A 23,549-nucleotide genomic window follows, 5' to 3' on the forward strand; every position below is an offset into this window, starting at 1 on the left:
AAATATCGCTCATCGCTCTCACAAGTCACAACTACAATAATACACGCTACAATAATTTAAATCATTTTAGCGACTGTACCCTTGTACCATTACAACACGAGGGGAAAATGTTATTACATATACTCCTTTTTTTATTTAAAAACAAAAAAAGAAATATGGGATCTAATATATAGTACATGATGCCTATTAATACACGTAATGTCTTACCAAAAGAAATTGTAAAATTTAAAATTACAATATTTAGGAAACAATCATCACATTATTATAATTTATTAAAAAATTACACGAATAGGAATATATATAGGAGTTATTCAAAATTCTGTAGAAATGATTATTATACACGTTTCCCTGAATCCGTCCAAAGTGAGTTGACATGAGAGTCCAATTTCTAATAATTAACAAAATTATGGTCCTAATCAATCGTCATGCTATGTTATTCTCTCCAAATTGTTGTTATCGAATCATTTAGTTAAACATAATAATTATATACACGCACTTAGGAAACCAAAGCAAGTGAGATACACATAAACGGTAACAATTATTGGTGATTGTTCGTACTTTGTAGCATTGCTGTATTATATTAGATTTAAGATCCCAAGATGATGTGACAGAAAGCCACCATAACATTGTTATTTAATTATTTTTGTGGTTGCATGATTGCCTTAGATTCGTTTATTAGCTTTAATTAACTATAGTCCGTTGGACTTTGCACACGTGATTGTTTTGGAAAATCAGCCATTAAGCAACTTCCATAATCCATACACCCATAAGGCCCCAAAACTCTCATATGACCTTTGCTTTTCATGGTCATTAAATAAATTCTCCAAATTTAATTTGAAAAAATTAATTATCTTGTAATTTCCTGTAGTACATGTCTTGTGTAGAGACTCCATACTTGTTAGTAAGATCTTTTTTTATTATTATCAACTTTAATCTAAGATGAAAGAATGGATTTCCAAAATTTGACAAAGAATTCATCAAGGTAGTCCATAACCAAAAGCATCTTCCTTCTAATCAACAATTATGATTGTTATGTTCCTCACACCTCTCTTTATTTATCCTTCCGTGCAAGTTTATTAATTCACTCTTTAAAACACAATTAAAGTAGATAGAATTTACTAGGTGTAAATTAACAAACCAGGTATTAAATCATCTAAAGCCTAGCATTACGAAGCTGCTGCTTAAGAATTGGTTGAACATACTCATGGAAGCCATCAGGAACGATTGATTCATTCAAAGGATCCTTCCATGCCTCCTCATACAATTTTGGATACACATTTCCGTCGTACCGACCAAGAACCGAACCGAGGTAGTGATCAGTGTAGTTAAATGCGTCAACAAGCGCAATCGCATTAGGCCGAACCTAATCATATGCATATAATCACACTATTAGTCTTCAGTCTTCACATTAATCACATATTATTTATAAAATTATGATATCAGATGTTGAAATTGTTTTGGGACAAACCTGGGAATACAAGGACCTCAATTGCTCATTGGCAAGTGATCCTTGTTTTGGAGTGATGCAGCCAGCAGAGAGAAATTCACCCAAATGCATGTGAAGAAGAAACAGAGCATAAACCCCACAAAGAACTTGTAATTGCTGTTTCACACCCTTTCCAGGTATATCTTGTTGCAACTTCTCAAGGAATCTGAATGAAAGAGTTTGATCAAGCTTTAGACTGATTCAAGCAGATCCTAGTTTTAAGTACAGAAATCTAATATCTTGAATAAACAATTAAGATATTGATTAATAATAGACTATTATGTTTTGAGTTAGGATCAAATAGCAACGTTGTTGATTTTTGAAAAAATTACACAAACAAAAAGTTATTCAACAGTGCAACATTTATTTAAATTGACACTGATGTCATTTAATGCTAACACATTATGTTTTCCAATAGAATATCATGGAACTCACTGTTTACCGAGGCAATCTAATGTAGTATATATCTAGAGATCAATAAAGTCAACAAGTATAACAATTAGCAGCTATTAACAATTAATTAACATAGAAAATCTTGAAGAAGCTCACTTGGAAACAACAATTAATTGGCAATGAGCCACTGCTGCCTCAGCGAGATCAGCTGAGAGTGCTTGGAAACCTGTTGTAAAAAAAGATTATTAGCACTAATCATAATAATATTTAAGCATGTTCTGCAAATTGCAAACTATCTCAACGAATGCACTTACAAGAACTTTGGTATATCCTGGGGAGTTTTTTTGGTTATTATTTAAAATTTTAAATGATAATATCTTGAAGTGCTAATGGCTTTGGTTAATTCTTTAGGACTTAAAATTAATTGATATATATATATATATATCTCTCTGTGTGTGTGTCATCTTATCGATAGTTATTTTTCTTTTCTTTTGGGAAGCTGCACAAGAAATGGAAAATTTAAGCAGAGCTCCATAGTCAAGCTTAGTTGAAGAATTTGAATCATTTACCGTCTTCAGGATTGGTGAACTTGCTAAGGTTTTGAGCACAAGCAACAGACAACCAAGCAGCCCTAGCTTCAAATGCTTTCAGCAAAACATTAGGCTCCAACCAATCCTCGGCTGCATCGAGTAAAAGTAAGTATACATAACAAAGTTACAACAGAACAATGACAGACAAATTTTATGTTAACTGAAACCATACATGAAGCTTACATCTTTAAAGTTTACATATGTTCAAAATTAACTATGGTGGTAGAGTTCAGTACCTCTCTGAACATCAGAACGATACTGCAACAGTTTTTCGACTTGACCCAAATAAGCTGTAGTACCAGTGGGCTTATTACCAGAGTCCAGCTGAGAAACAGTCTTCATAAGATGCCTTGCCACCTACATGAGATTTTTCTTGAAGTTATCAGTACAACCCCGAGATCAATACTGGTAAACCTCCTAAACCAGACAAGACTTAAGCCACAGTTGTCATACAGAAATATGAATCCTTTTAACATATTGTAAAAGACTTGTATATAATGCATAAGATGACAATAAAAAACATAACGAAAAAAGATATTTAACAAACCTGTAAAAGCAGCACATAGTTATCTCCTTCATATGTGCATGCAGGAGCATAGACTGCAAATAACTCAGGGAGACCACTGCTATTAAGGTAACCATGGCCGCCACATAGCTTGCGACATTCTTCAATTCCATCCTGCAAATTAAGCGAACTGGCCTTCATTACCACTTCAAAAAATTCAGCATTGCAAAATGAAATGCATATATTAGGAAACAATAGAAGCATATTATCTAAACACTAACATCAGAAACATTCGCATCATTTACATCCAGAAGACACGGCAAATCAAGTCAGTTATCCAACATACAAATTATATGCCTGAAGAACTGAGATAGTAACTCTACATACAATTCGTATTAATATTTTAGCCTTGATGCTCAATCATATCCCTCACATAAATGCCTTCACAGTATCAACATATCTTAAACAACAAAGAAAACGGATATGGATAGAGAGGAGTAAAGGGAGGAGGCCTATAAGGATAATAGATCATCATTTTAGAAATTTATCAGCAACACTTAAGGAATCTGACTAAATGACAACAGAGCATATGGAGAGGGGAAAAAATAATGAAGAAACTGGATGAAACAATAACAAAACCATATTTAATAAAGTAGTAGCCAATACAAAGAGTAACCAACAAAAAATGACATACAGCAGTAGCTGAAGTAGTCAAGGATTTCAACCCTGCTGTGCATGCATGAGCTTCAGCCAGTGTTGAAAAGTCGTTGACTTGCAATCTTTGCGTCACATCAGTATAAAGCCAATTCAACCACTCCCCAACAAATCTGAATGCATAGGCAGAAGCTAGCAAAGGGAATAGCCTAGCCTGCTGTGTCTTGTAATCAATCACCTAAATGTAAAGGACAAAAAAGGAAGACAAAATTAAGCATAAAGGCCAAACAATGCGAATCCAACTAATCAAATTCTACTTTTGATAAAACATTAGACCGAAATACACATTTCTGTATCACATAACACATGCACAATATATGGATGAATACTTTCTAGATTCCCATCAAATTACATAGAACAGATATGTCAGTAATAAACAAGACTAGCTGAAAGGGAGAAACTACATTAGTCAGAAGCAACTTAACATTAAAGTAAATTAACTTATATAGTTTGTATAATTTAATTTGGATACATTCTCCATTTCCGCCTTGCACAATTTATATATGAAAAAGTATATTAATAAATATTTCATTACCATTCCTTAAAAAGGAATTTGCCAACAAGCAAAAGCCATGCTTCAATGGAGTGTTTTAAATCTTACCTGTGTTTCAATACCTCCATTCTGTGACCCAAATTGTCTTCGTACTGCACTATATCTTGTAGCAATGCAAACTGCTCGTGACAAAGCAATGGATGCATCAGTTACAATTGTTTTCCTCACATAGACCATGGTACCATAAACTAATTGTCTTGGAACACTTGAGTGCACAAATTTTCCTTCTCTTGTAACCTGTGAAAACCTGAGATTAAAAAGAAAAAAGTTAGGAGTCATCACATGAATTTATTGACGGAAACTGCAAGGCAACACTACCATTTAAAACAATTGAGAAAAGTCAGGTATTTTCTATCACCAATGATCTCAACAAGGAGTCATATTTTCAACTTTAAAACAGGATAAAGACAACCCTTTTTACTGTTTCCATTTAATGTTTCTCAAATGTTATTCTTATCTAGTAGCCATTTTAAATAATAATCTTGAAGGGAAAATGTTGATATAACATTGCCCATGAATTGATTGTTGAGGTATTTAATCTGGACCAGTTTCCCTCTCACTGGAACTAAAAGCTCTTTTTAAATCTGGTTCCTGGTTAAAGAAATGAAAGGGGTAAAAGATGCTTTATATTCAAAGACAAAATATAAGTTCTTATATCGTTCAGTGAACATAATAGCCAAAAGTTTTTCCTAGGTTGATGTTACTGTTGTCCAAGTTACATTGAGTTCCCATCTTGTGGTTTGACCCAACTTCAATGAGCTTCCTTCGGGGGTTTAAAGTTCTATTAGTTTTATGCTACAGATCATTCATGTGCTATTAGTATAGTACATCACAGTTTGTAGCTTTGTACACCATGGATAAAATAAAATTACCTCATTAACATTTGGTTCCTTGGAATTCGCACATTGTCAAATCTAAGAACCCCATTATCCATGCTGTTATAAGCTCCACTTCCAAATTTCATTCCAATATCACCAACAGTTATACCTGGAAGGGGTGAATGGTCATCCAAGCTCCGCAGCTGGACAATGAAACCTTCAAATTGAACAGAGTTAATTAATTGATGTTCGAATCACTGGAATTCTGGATGATTAGACAATCGAAATTACCATGCACTCCGTGCTCTTTTCCATTAGTTATCAGACGGGCATAAACAACAGCATGTGTGGATATTTTACCCAATCCACCAGGCCACCACTGTTTAAATCAGCATCAATGAAGTGATAATCATATCCAAATGCTTTTAACAAAAAGCACATACAATATGCATTGGAAAAAAGCTAAAAAACCATTTTTTCCTCATTGTATTTGTTGATGTAACATTGTAAGATTCTATAATTTGAATCACTAAAGACTCTCACAAGTAATGATTCATATAACTTACTTTGCTGGAAGTTAATGTGGGGCTATGAATAACAAATTCGTCGGTTTTGGGATCAAAAGTTGCAGTTGTCTCAAGCCCTTGAACATTGGATCCATGACCAAGTTCTGTTTGTGCATAGCAACCAATTATTTGCATCTTATAAGCCAAAGGCAACCATTTCTGCTGCTGCTCATCAGTGCCTGATCCTTTGATAGCAGGCACAAACATTCCCTGCAAAAAGAATTTCAATAACAAAACTTTAGTAGAAGCAGATTATGCTTTGATCTTACAACACACACTGTATTCCTTTGAAATCCAAAACTTGAGCACTGCACACTAGTACTACTCATGAGTAAATTTTCTAACAATGCAAGCACAAGAAGAAACTGAAGTATACCCAATGAAGATCCGTAAAGGCAGGTTGGTCCACAAAGAACCTCAGCTTATAAGCTTCCTCCTCTGGAAAAATACAAATTTGAATTCTTTTAGCAAAGATAAGAAACCGAGAATGCAGAATAGAGCAATAAAATAGGTCTCACCAGTAAGACGAAGCTCGTTAATTCTTTTCCAAGCATGAGCTGCTTTCCTCAAAGTGTTCTTAAACAACTCCTTTCTACCAAGCATGGTTCTATCATCCTTTCTAAACACCTACAAATCACAATCAGAACCATCATCATTCAGTAAACTCCAACAATTTCAAACAAAAATTGAAGACACAGGGGAAAATAATTACAGGATCGGTGGCAACGAGGCGAGAAATCCGGTCAGATAGGTCAAACGCGTGGCGGGAACCCGCCCAAACGATCTTCATCTGTTCGACATCGAAGTCTGCTTTGTTTCTCTCGTCAGCCAAGTGGTCAACGCCTTCCATTTTCTCACACCTGACACCTTTGGTTTCAACTCTGAACTTTCAAGTATGAAGAAGGTGTTTTTCCAAACGTTGTTAACTATTGACTGTTTTTCCAAAGCTACAATGGTGAGGACCGGCCTCTATAGTGGATATCCTCTTTCTTTTATGCCACTATTATTCTATTCGTTAGTGCCATTTTTTGAATGTGAATAATACTACTCTACTTTAGTCAATTAATTCCCACGTTTTATTAATGTTTGCCATTACTTTTCTGTCAACTATGAAGAATGTTCACTTATTTCGATCCCACCGTCCTAATAGTACCAAAACAAATGGTTTTTAAATATATAGAATTTATAAAAGAAGTTTAAATAACAAAAATGTTACGACATATCAAAATTTATTATTTTTATTATTATTTAGTCATTAATTTAATTTTTTAGTTTAATTTTTTTAATTTAATAATTTAACATATTTTATCTTGTATTTTTAAATATTGATGAATGATGACTAACTGATAATTTAAAATAATAAATTTTGAGATGTTATAGCATTTTTCTTAAATAATTACCAAGCCATACATATGCTTTTAACTTTTTAAGAAATCTATAACAAATTCTAAATCTATTTAAACCAAAAATCTAATACCAAGTTAGGTATCATTATTAGCTTTTTGTATAAACTATTCAAGTTTGAAAGCAGTAACCCTTAAGTGAGCATTAGTAACAGTTCATCCATCAAGTTCTGGACTTTGATATCATCCTTCAATTCTAGAACTGTGGCTTGTGTGGTCATAGACTCATAGTTGTTCAGTTAGCTTTTAGCCCATAATGCTCATATAATTTTGTCTCTAAAGTTTGATTTATTTAGCGTATAAAGTATATTGAAGTCACCCATCATTCCATATGCATGGTTGGCTCTCGCCATCCACACTGCATAACAAATATATAATTGTGACCATTAGATGCTGACACACAAGTACTTCTATGGTTCTATGGTGTAGTGGTTAGCACTCTGGACTTTGAATCCAGCGACCTGGGTTCGACTCCCGGTAGGACCTAGTTTTTCCATTATTTTGTCGCCAAATAAAAAAACTTCACTTCAAGAGGCCGAGTCTTAAACTCTTAACATACTCTTTATTATTTGTTGGCTATGCCTAAAAATTTTTGCCTGACCTATTAAAAAGAATTAAAAATTAATATTTAATTTTAAAATATAAAATAAATAATTATTAAATATTTAAAATTTATTATAAACAATAAATTTAGCAAAAAATATGTACCAAATTGTAAACAACATAGAATTCATCTTATTTGTTTTTACTTGGCCTATGCATATAACAACATTTTTCCTTTTTCTGGTATCCTAAGACCTAACTAAAAGTATCATGCATGTAGAGACACGTGTTCAAAAACCATGCACGGCCGTGAATTCCCAGAGTTTAGTTTAGCAATGCGAACTCCTTATCTCACACGTATATTCGGTATATTCCATTCTATACCGGCAAGATAATGAAAACTAAGATAGCGTTTGTTTTGAGATATCGAGACAAAGATTGAGAGATTTAAATTCAGTATTATATTTATTGGTTCAGAGATTGTACTAAAATTTTTGTTTTTGTCTCTAAAATTTCAGTATTTCAATACCTCCAAAAAGTAGAGATAAAGGAGACTAAAATTTTTAGAAATAGAGACGGAAACTTTAACAATATTTTATACATAAAATACCTTCATTTCAATTAGTTAATTCCAATTTTACCTTTTGTACAAATTAAATTAAAATTTTATTTTTATTTCAATTTCTGTCTCCCACTTTGTACCAAACAGAATACTAAAATTTATTTCATCTCTGTCTTTTAGAAAAATAGATCCTCTCCATTTTTTTGAACACTTGGAGAGAATAAAGTGTAATCTCCCACCTTTAATTCTATAAGTGGAACCAAAATTAAATAAGAGAGAAAAATAAATAATAAAATTGAACACTAGACACCATCCAATTTTTTTTCACTAGAGAGGATCCACTAACAATATTAGATTACACTCCCACTTGGTGACGGAAGAGTTACAGCCGACCAAACATTACACCCTTGAATCCTAGGTTATGGTACATCTGTAACTCTTCTTTGTCTTTCATAAAATACTTCATTCTCTTAATGTAATGAATAAGCATCGATTTATCCATTGAATTAATTGGTCCATATTTTTTCAAAGTGCAGTGCCTAATTATTGCTTAATTGTTTAATACCTATGATCAATTAGAATAACACTCATGCAGTTGATTTTCTTTTTCGTCCCACTCAACTCAGGTAGAAGATAAACGAAGTGAGGCAAAACATGGAAAACTTGCTACCTAGCAGTTACTTGTTTGCTAAATAAAAGGGGAAGCACAACCTAATAGATTGTTATTCTGCACAATCAACTTTACAATACATGAAATGACCCTGGTAAATGAAATGATTGAACAAACAAACAAAGTCTAGACCCAAGTAATAATTCCTAAATGCTACTGCTGTGCTGCCTACCAACATTGAAACAAACTAAATTAACCACTGTAAATAGGGCAAAAGAAAAAGGTAGAAAAATTATTAAGGATATTCCCACAACCACAAGATATGTGATGACCACATGGCCAGATTTATGATCCCTACATTCATAGATATGGCTACAGGACACACCCCTACTTGCCAGAAGGGGCCCTTATAATGCGTGGATTGCGCTGCCGTTCATGTTCGAACTATCGCACGCTGGAGTTGCATGAAAAGCTGATTGTCTAGAAGGTCCTTCGAGGAGTTTTAGGGACAGGGAGGATGGGGCAGAGTCCCCAATGGAGTCTCCTAAACTCAGTTTTGACATGCCAACCAGTTCATCAACATTAATTGGGCTTTTAGAATGCACTGCAGTTGGCTTCAACACTTCATGAGCTTCCTTCTTCTTAGTAGGCTCTGGATCATATCCTGACCAACAGGGAATAGGTAATTGGAAGACAGGAGGATAAAAGGTAGGATACAGCACTGGGAATGGTGATCGCGAGTTATCTGACTTCAACAAGGCCAATTCCCTGTCATTTGAGTTAGCAGAATCCATGGATTCACACTCTTCATCGAGGGCTGGAGGCACAGGAGGCAAGGGGTTATTGCCTTCTGTTTCGACCTGTAGCTGATCTTGCTGCACCATTGGTGTGTCCGCTGACTGCAAAATCACAATTCAACATTAAGAATCTAGAAATAAATGAGAAGGTTCCAAGCACATCAGATGAGGGAAGAAGATACATTTTTCAAATAGTAGACATCATTAAAAAGCATAAAACAAAAAAATGTCATGTTTGTCTCCTAACTTCACTAGGAACAATACTGCAAAAATAAGATCACAATTTAAAGTGATTTGTCTGAAATCCCATGATGCCAAACATACTGCAGAAGAAGAAAATTAGAAAATGGATGTACTTTTAGATTTTTTACCAAAATTAATTGACCATCAATGTATTGTGTACAATATTGATTTCTTTCACAACATGAAGCTAGAACAGGTCACACAATATCTTATAAGGAAGCAAAATCAAATAATCCTAACCACGGGCTTCAAACAGTATAAAACATTATGTGCCGTCAGTTCCATCGAATGCATCTAGATGCAAAAGAAAAACAAATTTGATGCATGAAATTTGCAAGTTAGGGTACTAACTTCATCTGCGACAATATCAAATAGACTGGAACGTCTTTTGCGCCTAGACACATTGCTTTGCCTGATGAAATATTTTTGAGCATGACTGGCCACTTGAGTAGGTGTCCTTGATGTGACATAATTTCGTGCAATTCCACGCCAATCACCTTTTCCAAGCTTCTGTAATCCAAGTAAAAACATTCTGTGTTCCTCCTCAGTCCACGGGACACCTGCACATCAATGAAATGATTTTCCATACTTAGTAGATATTCCTCAAGTCATCATTTAAGGTTCTCCCAGCAAAGAACAGGATTAAAAAATCTTCTATATAGTCAATTATCAAATCATCAAATCAAAGAGTTAAAGAATGATCAAGTGCATGCTTAAGTTACCGGCAAGTCAACCAGAATAATATGTTTTCTACTATGTAAAAACCTAAGCATACTCCACATTTATACACTAATGATGATTGGAAGTTCGAAACTTGATCACACGACATCATTCAAACTATTCAGCCAAGCCAAGCATCAAGCACAAAGCATTCAAATAAATTCACTCATGAAGTCATAAAGCTAGCTGCTTTAACTCGTTTTCCACACAACGAAACAAGCCAATACTAAAAAACAGACTACTGGGAAACAAAGATCACATAATTGTAAAAATAATAACACTCGAGCAAAACGGAAATTTAAAAGAATTTAGCAAATTTAAAAATGAAAAACTTCATTTTTTTATTAGGTCGAAGAATCGAACCCCTTTTTCGTTCACGCGAGGTAGAAGACGACCCAGGAACAAAGTCTTCGGAGGCATAACCCTCGGCGGCGGCGTGATCGGGGGTGTCACCACCGCCGGGAGAACCCGGATTGTTGGATGCATGGTGGTGGGACCCGGAACTAGAACCCGACGCAGCATAGTGGGTGAGATTTCCCATGCTAGCGCTCTTTCGGATCGACCCGTCCGTCAATCGGACCCCGAAGAGCTTAACCCCTCTGTTGGGGCACGTCCTCGAATTGTGGCCGTTGTTGCTGCAATGCGAGCACCGTCGCGTCATGTTTCCTTCCAACGCCGCAAAACGGATCCGACACGGTGGCGATAAGCGGTGGATTCTGAAATCGGGTCAATTGGGATCCGAATGAGTTCACCCGATTCAAGAACGGGTTTTTGTTTTTTCTCCCTCTGCTTGCGCTGATGGGAGTGAAAGAGGAGGCGCAAAACTGAAGTTTAGCGTATTTATCTTCGTCTCTCAGATAAAAAAGGGAAATGATACTGTGCTTCGTGCAAGTTTTCATTGCCATGGTCCTTTCAACTTTTGAACGCTTATCACGATGACTTATCAGATCCGAATCAGATCATCCTGGTTGACTTATCATTTTTTCTTTTATTGTTTTTTCAATTTTTCAACACGACAAAAATGCTGAAAGCGTGACGCTTTTTATCCCACTTCTCTTACTTTAGTTATGTGTTTAACATTTTTATTTTTAGAAAAATTCTAAACGTTTTGACAATTATTTCGAAAGATAATAAATCTTTAACTAAAAAAAATATACAATTTGATTTCTGGTTTTTTTAGTATAAAAATTAATTAGTCCTATAAAAATAAAAATTAGAGATTAAATTGTGTATTTTTTTTTGTAAATCTCATAATTTTTTTAAAGTAATTGATAAGGATCAAATTAGATATTCATTCTTTTATTTTTAATAGGTAATTTACGTTAATAAAATAAATGTACCAAATTAAAATTGAATATATATTATATCCTAAATATATTTATATAAATCGAATAAAATAGATTTGATTTATACTATTTATATATAACTGGAATTTGTTTAATTTAATTTACTATAGGTATCTTTTATAAGTAACAATAATTGGATTTACTATTTGTATAAATGTCCATAATTATTTATTTATTTTTTATTAACTTTAAAATATAAATTTTAATAAAAAATATCTTTATCATATGATGTCTCATCCCATTATAAGATTGCATATAATTTTTAACATCTCCAAATTAAACAATGTCTTGCTCTCATGCAAAATAAATGACTATGAAATTCGATTTGGGAACTGAAGGTGCCAACAAAGATACAGATTTTTGTATGGAGAGCGGCACATGAAAAGCTTCCAATGTTTAGCAACATCCATAAAAGATTTTCAGCTATTGCTCTTTTTTGTCCAAAATGTCAGATAGAACCATAAACAAATACATTGCTTAACACAATGTCCAATAGCAGAGACATTTTAGAAGAAGTACACATCGGTGGAAAATGAATGTTAGACATACTAGACTGAATTTGCTTTAGAATGTGAAAGATCTGCAATTTGTTCATCTTTAAAAAAAAAAAAAAAAAAAAAAAAAGAGGAAGCTTTGTGAAGAGTTAGAAAGGAGTAGAAATTAATGAATGCTCGTGACCTAAGTTACTTTTTCTTTCTTTAAGTTTTTTCTCATTTTCTTTTACACTTCGAAAATGTATTGTAGGAGAACCCCATTTGCTTTGTTTTTATCGTTTTTGACACTTGTAATCATGTCAATTTTATAGAATGCAATTTATCTTTTAAAAAAAAAAGGAAAAGAAAATATTTTTATTTGAATTTAAATAAAATATTAAAAAATCAAAATAAATAAAAATAGAAATACAAATTTTGTGTTTTAGTTCAACTTTTAGAAAATTTACGTTTTTACAAACTTTTAGATTTAAAACGAACAAAAAAATTTAAAAAATTTCTTAAAAATCATACTCTAATTCTTTAGCATACAAAGAATTATTACCAAAGTTAGTTATTATAAAGTATAGCCTTCCAAAATATCATATAAACTCAAACATTTATGTTAATAATCTATCTGCATATAATAAATCGAATCAAGCTAATTCGATTTATACAAAAGTGTTTAAGACATGATGTGTAACTAATTCCGGTTTAAGACATCTATAAAATTTTGAACTCAATTTATTTTATCAATGTAAATTATCCTTTTCGATATGTATGTATATGGTTTCCGTACACTATCACCATTTTCATTTTGTTAAAAAGTTATCCATTTACAGATAAATCATGATGATATTCTTCTCATAATTATCCGTGGGACAATTTGAGAACATTTTCTTGGTGGTTGTCCACACCACTTACCTTGGATGTTGGGAGAAAGGAGTGGATAGGTTGTTTCTTCTTCACTTCTTTGAATATTTATTCAAGGGAATGAGTCAATGAGTGAGTTAGAAGTTATTTATGTCCATAAAATTCAATTAAAACCTCTCTTGTTAGAGATAATTTGAGTGGAAAAGCAAAGGGAACGCGTTCTCATTGAACTAAGTTGAATTGAGCCAATGACTTCTAGGTCAACAAAAATAAGATTAAATTTTAGGTGATTACTGATTTCTAATAGTAATGCGCAGATTTAAAAGTTGACAAGTTATCTGCAAAAGGGAACTTACTATTTTACCACTTCCTGATTATAATCTCTTCTTAGGGGGGTTCTATATAACCTTTAGCGAATAAAACCACGCAGTCCACAAGAAAAACTAAACAAAAATCAAATTTGCACAACGACCAGACCAACGATTTAGCAGGGCTCGACAAAAGAAAACACGATTTAGTAGTTGACTAATATAGTGGAATCGTACAAAACAGGATAAATGGATAATGGTAATTTATAGAAGCTGTATCCACCTTTTATCCCATTCCAAAGGCTCATCTTTTTTATCACTACATCAATCATTCTCACTTCGTCTTCATTCCCACATCATCTACTAAGGAAAAGGTTTCCACTGTTGATCCCCTTCTTAGAGGAAATATCACGCATAACATGACAATATAAAAGCATCTACATCCAATCTTAGAAGGCGACTACAATATCTTCGCGTACATAATACAATATCTTCGGACGAGACTCTTTCAGCCACCACGACGGCCTTGAATTTGCTTAAAACATGATATGATTTTTTGTATGAATCATTCTTCGAAGTTCCAACCATGAAATATATAATTCGGAAAAAGGCTGAACGGAAAAGGAAAAGGCCAACACAATGTACTATTTAAGACTAACATTTCCTTCATCGAAATATTAGCTGCACAACTAAGACCAGCGTAAATGTCCAAGTAAAAACTCCTTTAAGATACAAATCTGAACTGAAAATAACTCTCTTTCGCTGGTCTTTCCCTGTTTCTATCCAGAAAAAAAATACAAGAAACCCCTTTTTTTCTCAGAAATGTAGTCTCATCTCTTGGTAAACCTGCTTCGCCTATTTGTTCTAGTTGGAGTTGCGTGGTAAACTATATCCATAGCTCTTTCCAGACCCTGCTCCTCTTCATCGCTGGTTTCGTCAGATCTCCACCTAGGTCCACCATTGATATTTTCTCTGGCATCTAATCTCGTCTCCGTATGGCTGTAGAAATGTTCAGAAAGAAGGATTCAGCGCAAAGTGTAGATTGCGGAAGGGCATGTAAATGTGGAAATTATAAGAAATAAGCCTTATCAGTAAACAAACCGGCAGGGAGCAAAAGAAGAAACAGGTAACATGATCTCACCTCCAAGAAACGTCCATTGGATCATTAGCAGACGCTGCATTCCAACTTCTATCACCTTTATGTGATTGGACACTCTTACTAGATATATTAGGAAAGTTATCAGCAAATTCTTTGGAATGGCTGCGCATGGATCCAATAACGGGGCTGGCTGAAGCCTTCAAGGAGTACATAGGACTGGCTTTTTTAGTATGGCTAAAAAGCGCACTCCGTTCATCTGGTGACATTTTGTCCCGCATATTTTCTTGGGAATTGTTTGGTGATGTTTTGTTAGCACCCTTCAGAGCTGAATCATTCATGAAACGGATCCTATGATTCTTTGGAGTTGGAGTGTGATCGTACCTAGGGATTTTGCCACTTTTACCTTGATTATTTGAAAACCTCATGTTACTAGGGATTAATCCTTCATGACGATCTGATGGGGTGCCAAAATTACCAAATTCGGGCCCAATAGTAGGAAAAGGCATGCCTAATTTGGTTGAAGTTCCTAAAGTTGATGAACTCAACAAACCAAATGTATGATCTCCATGCAGCATGTCGGAAGAATCTGTGGATGAGGGAATCAATAGACTCGTTGACCGGGATTCCCGAGTCCGAGGAACATCAATCTTAGCAGGAATTGTAACTTCTTCATGAGAAGTAATACCACCTTCAGTCAAGTTTCCACTTCTCAGTTGTTGCTGCTCAACTTCTGGAAGCAACTCCAAGCACCTATTCTGTCTCATTCAAAGAAATGAATATTTACTGAACTAATGCTAATAATATGCTCAATACACTAGAGTTTATAAAGTTTAAAACATCAACATGACAGTTTGCCACATCATGCATATCAGATATCACAATTTCTGAGGCATCTAAGCATGTTGGCATTAATAATAATAATAATAATAATAATAATAATAATAATAATAATTATTATTATTATTATTATTATTATTATTATTATTATAGTGTTTTTATTAAATTGAAAACGCCCTATAAGATCTGGGAGTTCCCATTTTGGTTCCCATACCATGTGGTAAATGGCTTCGATCTGTTAGAATGGGTAGCTCGCCTGCAGGTCCTAGTTGGGGAATAACTCTGGTTACAAGTTCAGGTTTTCCATGGGAGATAGAGATAGTACCAACAACTGTTAATTTATGTAGGTATTTTGTTGTTGATTCAATTCTAAATAAGAACCTAAAAGGATTTTGTAGGGGAGGAAAAAAAGGAGAATTTCGGAAAAACACAAAATGGGAATTGTAAAAATAAAACACAAAATGAAAATAGAAAATGTTTTCTTAAACCAAACAGGCCATTAAATTCCTTTTCATGCATCTGCCAAAAAATTTTGGAAAATTAAATTAAGGGAAAAAATACCACTTAGTTGTCGTGTTTATCACCAAAGACACTTCATAATAAAATACCCTCCTCCCCCCCCCCCCAACAAAAAAAAAGCACTAGAATGTGAGTGCAGGTAATATAGGCTGCTAGCCATAAATAATGAATGATGGTATTCCAAGGATAAAAATATAAATTCATGAAAAAAGTATATATATATATATATATATATATATATATATATATATATAAAACACTTACAATCAATTTGGTCCTCCAGCAACTAACTGTTTCTAATCTTGGTAGAAATTCTTCTTGGATAGAACCTTTTGAAATGGCATCTTGCTCCAGCTTTTCAAGTTGAATATGAACTTGGTATGCTTCAGAGTATCTGTAACGCTGAACAGAGAGAAGTTTATAAGCTACAATTTCGTTATTGTTTTACTCAAGCAAATTATCATCATAATTCAGAAAGGAGCTAATACAGTCTTGTCCACCCGAAACACAAAAAAAGGGACAAAACCCACACCCACACAGAGACACAGAGAGTAAAAGAAAACACAAGTTTAAGATACACAAAGTTCACTTCTATTGAAAGCAAAGTATAAATAAGCATACACCATAACAGAGATTAAACTCACATATTATGAACTATTTATTAGGCTATTGAAGCCAGATATCACTTTCTATGCAAGAAAGATGTAAAACTCAGGTGTTATCATTCCTATTCACTACGTTTTGCTATGCTAAAAATACAGATGAGATGGCCAAAAATACATGATTATGTATCAAGAAAATTTCACAAAGGATCCATTAAACAAGGGAATTGCATGCAAATTGATAAGCAAAAAGTGGTTACTGTTCCTAACTAGTAAATATGTAAGAATAAGTAATCAGGAACTATATCATACACTTGAATAGGGTGAGATTGTTGGGAATGTAAAGTGAATAAGAGTTTCCAAACGACCACTGAAAACAACACAACAAGAAGTACCTGCATATAAAAAACAACAAGAAGACTTCCAGTAGTCCTCGGGGGTTCTTCAGTAGCACAATCCAAAAGACTCTTGTGTATATATTTCTCTTCATCAGAATTCCATGGCAATTCTAGCATTCGATCCACTAAGTTCCTCCTAATACAGAGGCAACAAATCTCGGTTACCAAGACCTCCACCCAATTACTAAATTGCCCTTTTGGTACATCAGCAGTCTCCAAAGGTGCTCCTTTATTGAAACTCTTTTCTTTCACTCTTGTGCAGAGAATCCTCTGATGCATAAATGCTTCAGTCAGAAGTCCACACTCGATCCTTACCCGCACTGCAGTGACAGCATCTCTAAGTGAAATATTACGAGGCCCACCATCACGACCAGCCCACCTTAAAACCATCAGAGCTGTATCAGGGCTATTCCTTTCTAAAAGTACTTCAGCAATTTTAGGGTGTGATGCTGCGCCAGAAATTTCAGGAAGAAGGCGACAAGCTTCCTAACAGAATAATAAAATATATTAATCTCAAAAGAAAAACAACAGATCAACCTTAACAGCAAATATTACAAAATGTAACATGGTCATTGCATAAGGACTACAAGACCCATAGCTCCTCATTCTTCTTTTCGGAAGGAGGGATTCTTAGTACACTTATGGCTTAACAAACAGCTGTATATTTACTTTGATAAATACTAGACCAAGACCCTCTAATTAAATGGGGAAGAAATAGCATATATAATATCTCTGACTCAAATCCCAATTACTCTTACCACTTTCATTTTATGCCCATAAATTGCCTAGCATTGTCTCCTCATACTAATATGATGGTATCAATAGTCAGCAGCTAAAGGAAATTAGTGAACCAAACTTGATACATATAGAATCAGCATTTATTTATTTTTTTTCAAACTGGTTAAATAAGCATTGAGACTCACTGAACACAAATATTATGTTATTAGTCACCTGTAAAGCCTCCTCAGTATCATCATCCAGGAGATAAAAAGTAAAAGACTCAAGTAATGAATGCCTGCTAATATTAAATGTCACTGCAAAGTCCTCTATTAACTCCCTCCATTCTTCATCAGGAATTGTCCAGTGACGATCATACAAATAATACAGAAACTGTAGAAGTTAAGGAAAGGCATATGTATTGCTATAAATTACAACTATTACCACCAAAAAATACAACATCCCACACCCACTATAAAGGAAAGGGTAGAAGGATACGATTGCTTGTTTGGCAAGCACAACATCAGAACTTCCACGTAAAAAGAGTAAGTCAGCAGCAGCATGGAGATTTTTGAATGGATAGCAACCCAACACCCGATCAGTATCAGACTGGAAAACCAATGGTCCATCCTTCTGCAAAGATGCAACATCACCTCCCTGTATTAAGCCCTCCTCTAAATCAAGATTATTCAATGCATCTTCAATAAATAGAGATCCAACATGTCCTGTTGACTCCACAGATTGACTTATTGCATCAGGCCAAGCACGTCTAATTGCTTCTGATTTCCGTCTGCGGACATCTGAAGCCCATGATGAACTATCGGTAAAACGAGATCTCACATTCTCCAAAAAATAATGTCTTGTACACCAGACAATAATCTCCAGATGCTGGGTTGGACAATTGAAATAACAAATCAGTGGCCAGTATTAAGATTGCAAAATGAGCTCCTCTTTATTCTTAAGGTTCCATATTTACAGGCAGAGAGGGTGAAGAGAGAGGAAGCTCAATAAGCTTGGCAAACAATATTAATGAAAGACCCAAGTATAAATGACCAAATGTCAGTCCCTTCTACAGAAGGCCCTCCTCATACACAAACACGGAAAATCAAGTGTGAATTTCTGCAGCCAAGGTTCACTGTAGTAAACCACATTTTGCAGATTGCAATATAAATCCCATCCAACATGAAATACCCAACATTACTATAACAAAATCGTAAGCAACGGCTAAAAGTAACAGAAAAAGAAGATAATATCTGCATATATATATAATGAAGATGCTCAGCCGATCAGCATGAGCCAAGCAAGCAACAAGTGAAAAACTAAAATATCAACCAAAAAAAATGTAAAAACAGTAATACAATCACTCAATCAAAAACAAAATCTTGCAAGACTAAACCTGCTTTGTCTTTAACACGCTCTCTTGGAGATGATGCAAATCATGAAGTTGTGCTGAAAGAGTACCCTTAAAAGATGACTCCAAAATGTCTAGCACATTTGATATGCCTTTCAGGTGTAATGAAAATCTCAGAAGTGAACTCAATTTCTCTTTCATTTGAAAAACATCAAGATTATCTAAAACACTGTTAGGGAGCACAAACCTCGGAAGCATAAAATATACTCGCTATAACTAGCTTTAGATACCAACAGTTAAAAAAGGTTTGAGGATACAAATTCCCTGTAGTTCAGCTATGATATTTGTGAATGTCCTCTTGCACCAATCCTTCACTACCACTTCATCCAACAAAAATGCTATAACTGGATCACTGGAACCGGCAGTTTCATCCATACATACATCTGTGATGTCTGAAATTTTGGTTCAAGAAAATGCAAAGTAGATAAAGAGAAGGGGGCTTGTCAAAACAACAGAGAAACACGAGAATAATATTCCTTCTTTGTCGTTGTTGTGTGTTTTGTTTGTGAGGGGGAGGTATAGGGAGGGGATGATAAATGACAATGTATAAAAGGATACAGTGGCAAATTAAAGAAACCAAGTTATTCTCAAGTGCAACGTCAAACAAAGAATAAAGACGCTGTTTCTCCCCATCTTCTATTTCTTGAAATCTCTCATCACACCTTTTGGAAATAAGGCCAGCTTCTATGCACTCGTAATAAAGTCGGAGACGCAGTCTATCACCACCCTTTGGAATTGGGATTCTGCATATTGGGCAGATATCACACCGTTGACTACATTCTTCACATAAAGAAGCATGCCCACATGAATTCAACAAGTGAAGGACATAACGACCACAGCTTCTCAAGTCTCTAGTTGCTCGGCAGTGCTCAACTTTGGCTTCTTTCCACAACTCAATTAGATCAATAGATGCCAAGCGTTCCAATGTAGCCTGAAAATAAATTTTCCCATCTCGTGTACTGTTATTATTTGACAAATATGAAATGAAACCTCTATTCTGCTCAATAACATGAAAAATGGAACTAACGATTTTCAAGTTCTACATAAAATACAGTTTCCTTCTGCATCTAAACAGGTATGACTCATTTCCAATGCCACGTGCTCACAACAAATAATTCAGACATGTTAGGAACCAAGAAGTAAGAACTTCATAAGATTACAAGTAGACCTACTGAAGGACAGGACAGGTCTCAATTGTTTAGTAGATTAGGCTCACTATGCAAGAATCACCAACAGTCATCTAAATCACTACAGTGGTCTCAGTTTGTAGTATAGAGCTGGAAACTACAAACTGGGCCGTGCAAGTCGGGTTCCAGAAAATATAATAGAATTCAAGGGCTAAATTTGTGGTAAGGACTTATAGATCACTAGATGTGCCAATATAAATCAATTTGAAACTACTAGAACCATCCTTAATAGAAGTGAACGACATTTTCAATGCATCTCATAGCATTGCAGCATTGCAACCAAAACAAAAAATAAATAACAGAACACTTGAACATTAAACCACCCTTACATGAAGAACTAAACGATAGCTCATGCTCACAATTTGAAAGCGAGTCCAATTTGAAAGCTCAGCTCACAGATTGAAGTAAACCCAACGCAACATGATGTAAAAAATATTCCAATAGGGCAAATGAGGGGGGAACATACGGAAACAAACAGTACCTTAGTGATTCGCAGCTAGGGTTTTATGAAGCAGCTCAAAAGAGCAACAAGTACAAGGGTGAGTACCTGAACAAATGGACTACTGTAGTTCGGTTGCAGCTTTCGGGACGAAGATCTTGCGGTGGCGGTGGCGCCGCCGGAGCTGGAGGGAGTGGTGGCTGGTCCGTTGAGCCTTCTATCCATTTTCGCAGAGATAGTAGCGACGCTGAGCTGGAATAGGTAAACGGTTCCGTGTTACAGTTCAGTGAAGGTCCCCTTTACATACTCCCAACTCACAAACCGCCGTGCTTCTCGGAGAGGGAAACTCTCACGGATTGGAATTGGAGGGTTTTTGAAACAAAACATACTTTTCTTTTCTTTTTTGTTGAGCAATTCTTTTCTTTTTTTTTTTCCGATTCTTCCTTCTGGTCGTTTTCGTTGGGTTGGGCCGGGTTCCTATTTAATACACATGGGCCGAACAGGGTTGAAGCCCAATTTGAAATCTTCATGGTTCGCTCCTTCCATCCATGCTTGTGTAGCTGTGTTAAGTAAATCGCACCGCATTACCGCAATGTCATTGGCAGCGCTGACAGCAAGTCAATATTTCTCGTTAGAACTTAGAAGGATGGTTTGAAAAGTTTTGTTAGCCTAGTAATGTATGAACTAAAAATACCAATGAGCTTCACAATTTTATTTTAAAGAATTGTGCTATAGCCGATGAAAGAATGAAAGCTTTTCCGTTTTATGTTTGATTGAAATGGATGCAATAGCACTTAGCAGTGATGGTTATTGGCATTGGTGATGCGTAACCATCAAATGCTCCCCGAAGCAAGACAGCAGCACATTCCGAAAATAAAGTTGAGGACCGAAACGACAATATGAGTAAAAGGAAGGGGCAAAATATAAAAAAGAAAAAAGAAAAGAAGGTCGCAAAATTTGTAGCGTAGAAGGAAGTGTTGTAAGCAGGTTGAGCAGCTGGTTTTTGCATTGCCATATTTACAGCCCCCTTCACCTTTCTTCTGCAGAATCTATCACACATTCTTCGCTGCTCCTCTCTAGGGTTTCACCTTCTTGCCTTTCTCTTTCTCCCTCTCTCTCTCTTCTTCTTCTTTTCGGTTTTGTTTGGCTTCGAACGGAAGGTTAGCAAAGGCCTAAGGTTCCCCGAATGGCGACGGCACCGGTCAAGTCTCAACCTCTTCACAACTTCTCCCTACCTTTCTTGAAATGGGCCTCCAAAAGCCACACCAAGCCTAACCACCGCCACCGCTCTCCCCTCTCCCGCGACTCCTCCTCCTCCCAGCTTCCTCCCCCCGCCGATCACGATTCCGAACCCGAAACCCGCAGGCTCGGATCCAGAACCGTCAGATACCGATTTGGATTCTCCTCCTCCCATATCACAGAAAAATCTCACACTGAACAACAAGAACAAGAGCAGCAGCGGCAACAAACTTCCGACCGAGCAGGCAACAATGTAACCGACGATGATGACGGCGGCGGAAAGAGGAAGCGTGAGGACGGCGAAGAAGAAGCCAAAGGCGAAGGTGAGGAGTTAAAGGTTGAAAAGCCTTGGAAGTTGAGGCCCAGGAAATCAGCGTTCCCAAGGGGTTCTGGGAATGGGGAAGCAGGTGCGGCGGTTACCGGTGGGCCATCGTCGGAGCCGAAGTCGGTGCGGCTGAGGGAGATGGCGGATATGCAGTGTCAAGGTGACAGGAAAGAGAAGAGGAAGTTGTGGATTGCTCTTTCGAAAGAAGAAATCGAAGAGGACATATTCGCCATCACTGGGTCGAGGCCCGCCAGAAGGCCGGAGAAAAGGCCCAAGCATGTTCAGAAACAACTGGATGTACTGTGTATTTCTCCTCTTGTTGTTTCTATTTTGACCTTGATCATCATCTGAGTTTGTTGTGTTGAATTTTCAGTGTGTTTTCCCTGGCTTGTGGTTAGTAGGGGCAACCGCAGAAGCTTACAGAGTTGCTGATGCTCCAGCCAAGGTTTTCTTTCTTCTTCTTTTTTGTTTTTATGATTGATTTATGCTACATGACTGTTGATTGTTACTTTGCTATTATTCTTTGGATATGGTGATTTGTTGCAGCGTTAGATGAGCATGGTAGCAATTGAGGTGGATTTTGTAAAGAGTTCCTGAAAAGAATTGTTGCAGAAGAATGAACTTCACTTGATTACTTTTATTTACTTAGAGTTAGTCTTGTAACCTCATAGTCCTTCTCTGTAGGTAAACAGATATATATAGTAGTATTAGTACAATATTATGTACATATGATTAACAGAATGGATTTCAATGATATATCAGTTGCAGAGAGAGCTCTTATGTTATGACTATTGCATGTATTGTGAGTTTGAATCGATGATGAATGCCAACAGTAAACCCTCGTGGTCTTTGAAAATAGCTGACTAATGCATATAAGGACTTTTCACTTATGCACACATTTGTACATCTCTTTGCAAGGTACATTAATGGCACCATGATTTTGGATGAATGATTTGTGTATCGTATTTATTCAAATTGCTTTGAGGTAATGGCGTTAGGTAGTACTTGATAAAATGGGCGGATGGCTTCACCCTTTGTACTTCTTCCCTATTTGTTACAGGATGAAATAAACCATACAATATCTACTCTCTAGTATCTAGCAGCTATTTCTTCCTTCTTTTTCTTGCCGGGTGAATGGCGTTTGTCGTCTTCCTCTTCTACTACTTTTCTGTAGCCATGAAAATACGTCACCTTATGGTAAGCATATTATTCTATCCTCCTTGTGTAATTGTGTTTGGCTTACATAATGTTGACCCCCCAAGGTTTCCCTGACCAG

The 23,549-nt window shown here is 35.7% G+C and overlaps 4 protein-coding genes and 1 non-coding gene across 6 annotated transcripts; 2 read left to right on the forward strand and 3 right to left on the reverse strand.

Annotated features, from left to right (window-relative positions):
• Positions 1–983: 983 nt before the first annotated feature.
• Positions 984–6,676, reverse strand: LOC112747745 (peroxisomal acyl-coenzyme A oxidase 1-like). The gene is made up of 14 exons (XM_025795934.3): positions 6,338–6,676; positions 6,144–6,252; positions 6,002–6,063; positions 5,626–5,835; positions 5,351–5,438; positions 5,114–5,276; positions 4,290–4,488; positions 3,669–3,866; positions 3,017–3,148; positions 2,706–2,826; positions 2,449–2,559; positions 2,036–2,105; positions 1,469–1,652; positions 984–1,363 (listed from the first exon to the last, which is right to left on the reverse strand). The coding sequence occupies exons 1-14, from the start codon at positions 6,473–6,475 to the stop codon at positions 1,154–1,156; spliced, it is 1,995 nt and encodes a 664-aa protein (XP_025651719.1). The 5' UTR covers positions 6,476–6,676; the 3' UTR covers positions 984–1,153.
• A 766-nt stretch (positions 6,677–7,442) lies between these two features.
• TRNAQ-UUG (transfer RNA glutamine (anticodon UUG)) lies at positions 7,443–7,514 on the forward strand. Its single transcript has one exon. It is a non-coding gene; the product is annotated as a tRNA-Gln (tRNA).
• A 1,274-nt stretch (positions 7,515–8,788) lies between these two features.
• LOC112747746 (transcription factor KUA1-like) lies at positions 8,789–11,450 on the reverse strand. Its single transcript, XM_025795935.3, has 3 exons — positions 10,867–11,450; positions 10,135–10,343; positions 8,789–9,642 (listed from the first exon to the last, which is right to left on the reverse strand). Exons 1-3 carry the CDS (start codon positions 11,162–11,164, stop codon positions 9,151–9,153), a joined length of 999 nt encoding a protein of 332 aa, XP_025651720.1. The 5' UTR covers positions 11,165–11,450; the 3' UTR covers positions 8,789–9,150.
• Positions 11,451–14,142: 2,692 nt separating this feature from the next.
• Positions 14,143–21,110, reverse strand: LOC112747747 (E3 ubiquitin-protein ligase HOS1-like). Its single transcript, XM_025795936.3, has 10 exons — positions 20,818–21,110; positions 19,642–20,014; positions 19,341–19,475; positions 19,069–19,244; positions 18,171–18,560; positions 17,907–18,065; positions 16,953–17,441; positions 16,220–16,357; positions 14,642–15,354; positions 14,143–14,499 (listed from the first exon to the last, which is right to left on the reverse strand). The coding sequence occupies exons 1-10, from the start codon at positions 20,932–20,934 to the stop codon at positions 14,331–14,333; spliced, it is 2,859 nt and encodes a 952-aa protein (XP_025651721.1). The 5' UTR covers positions 20,935–21,110; the 3' UTR covers positions 14,143–14,330.
• A 519-nt stretch (positions 21,111–21,629) lies between these two features.
• Positions 21,630–23,058, forward strand: LOC112747748 (uncharacterized). Of its 2 annotated transcripts, XM_025795938.3 has the most exons (3): positions 21,630–22,570; positions 22,647–22,718; positions 22,820–23,058. In XM_025795938.3, exons 1-3 carry the CDS (start codon positions 21,896–21,898, stop codon positions 22,823–22,825), a joined length of 753 nt encoding a protein of 250 aa, XP_025651723.1. In that variant the 5' UTR covers positions 21,630–21,895; the 3' UTR covers positions 22,826–23,058. The 2 variants fall into 2 exon arrangements, with proteins under 2 accessions (XP_025651723.1, XP_025651722.1); XM_025795937.3 differs by having other exon boundaries at positions 22,647–22,867.
• The last annotated feature ends 491 nt before the right edge of the window (positions 23,059–23,549 follow it).

The sequence above is a fragment of the Arachis hypogaea genome, chromosome 15 (genome assembly GCF_003086295.3).
Source record: "Arachis hypogaea cultivar Tifrunner chromosome 15, arahy.Tifrunner.gnm2.J5K5, whole genome shotgun sequence".
Classification (NCBI taxonomy): domain Eukaryota; kingdom Viridiplantae; phylum Streptophyta; class Magnoliopsida; order Fabales; family Fabaceae; genus Arachis; species Arachis hypogaea.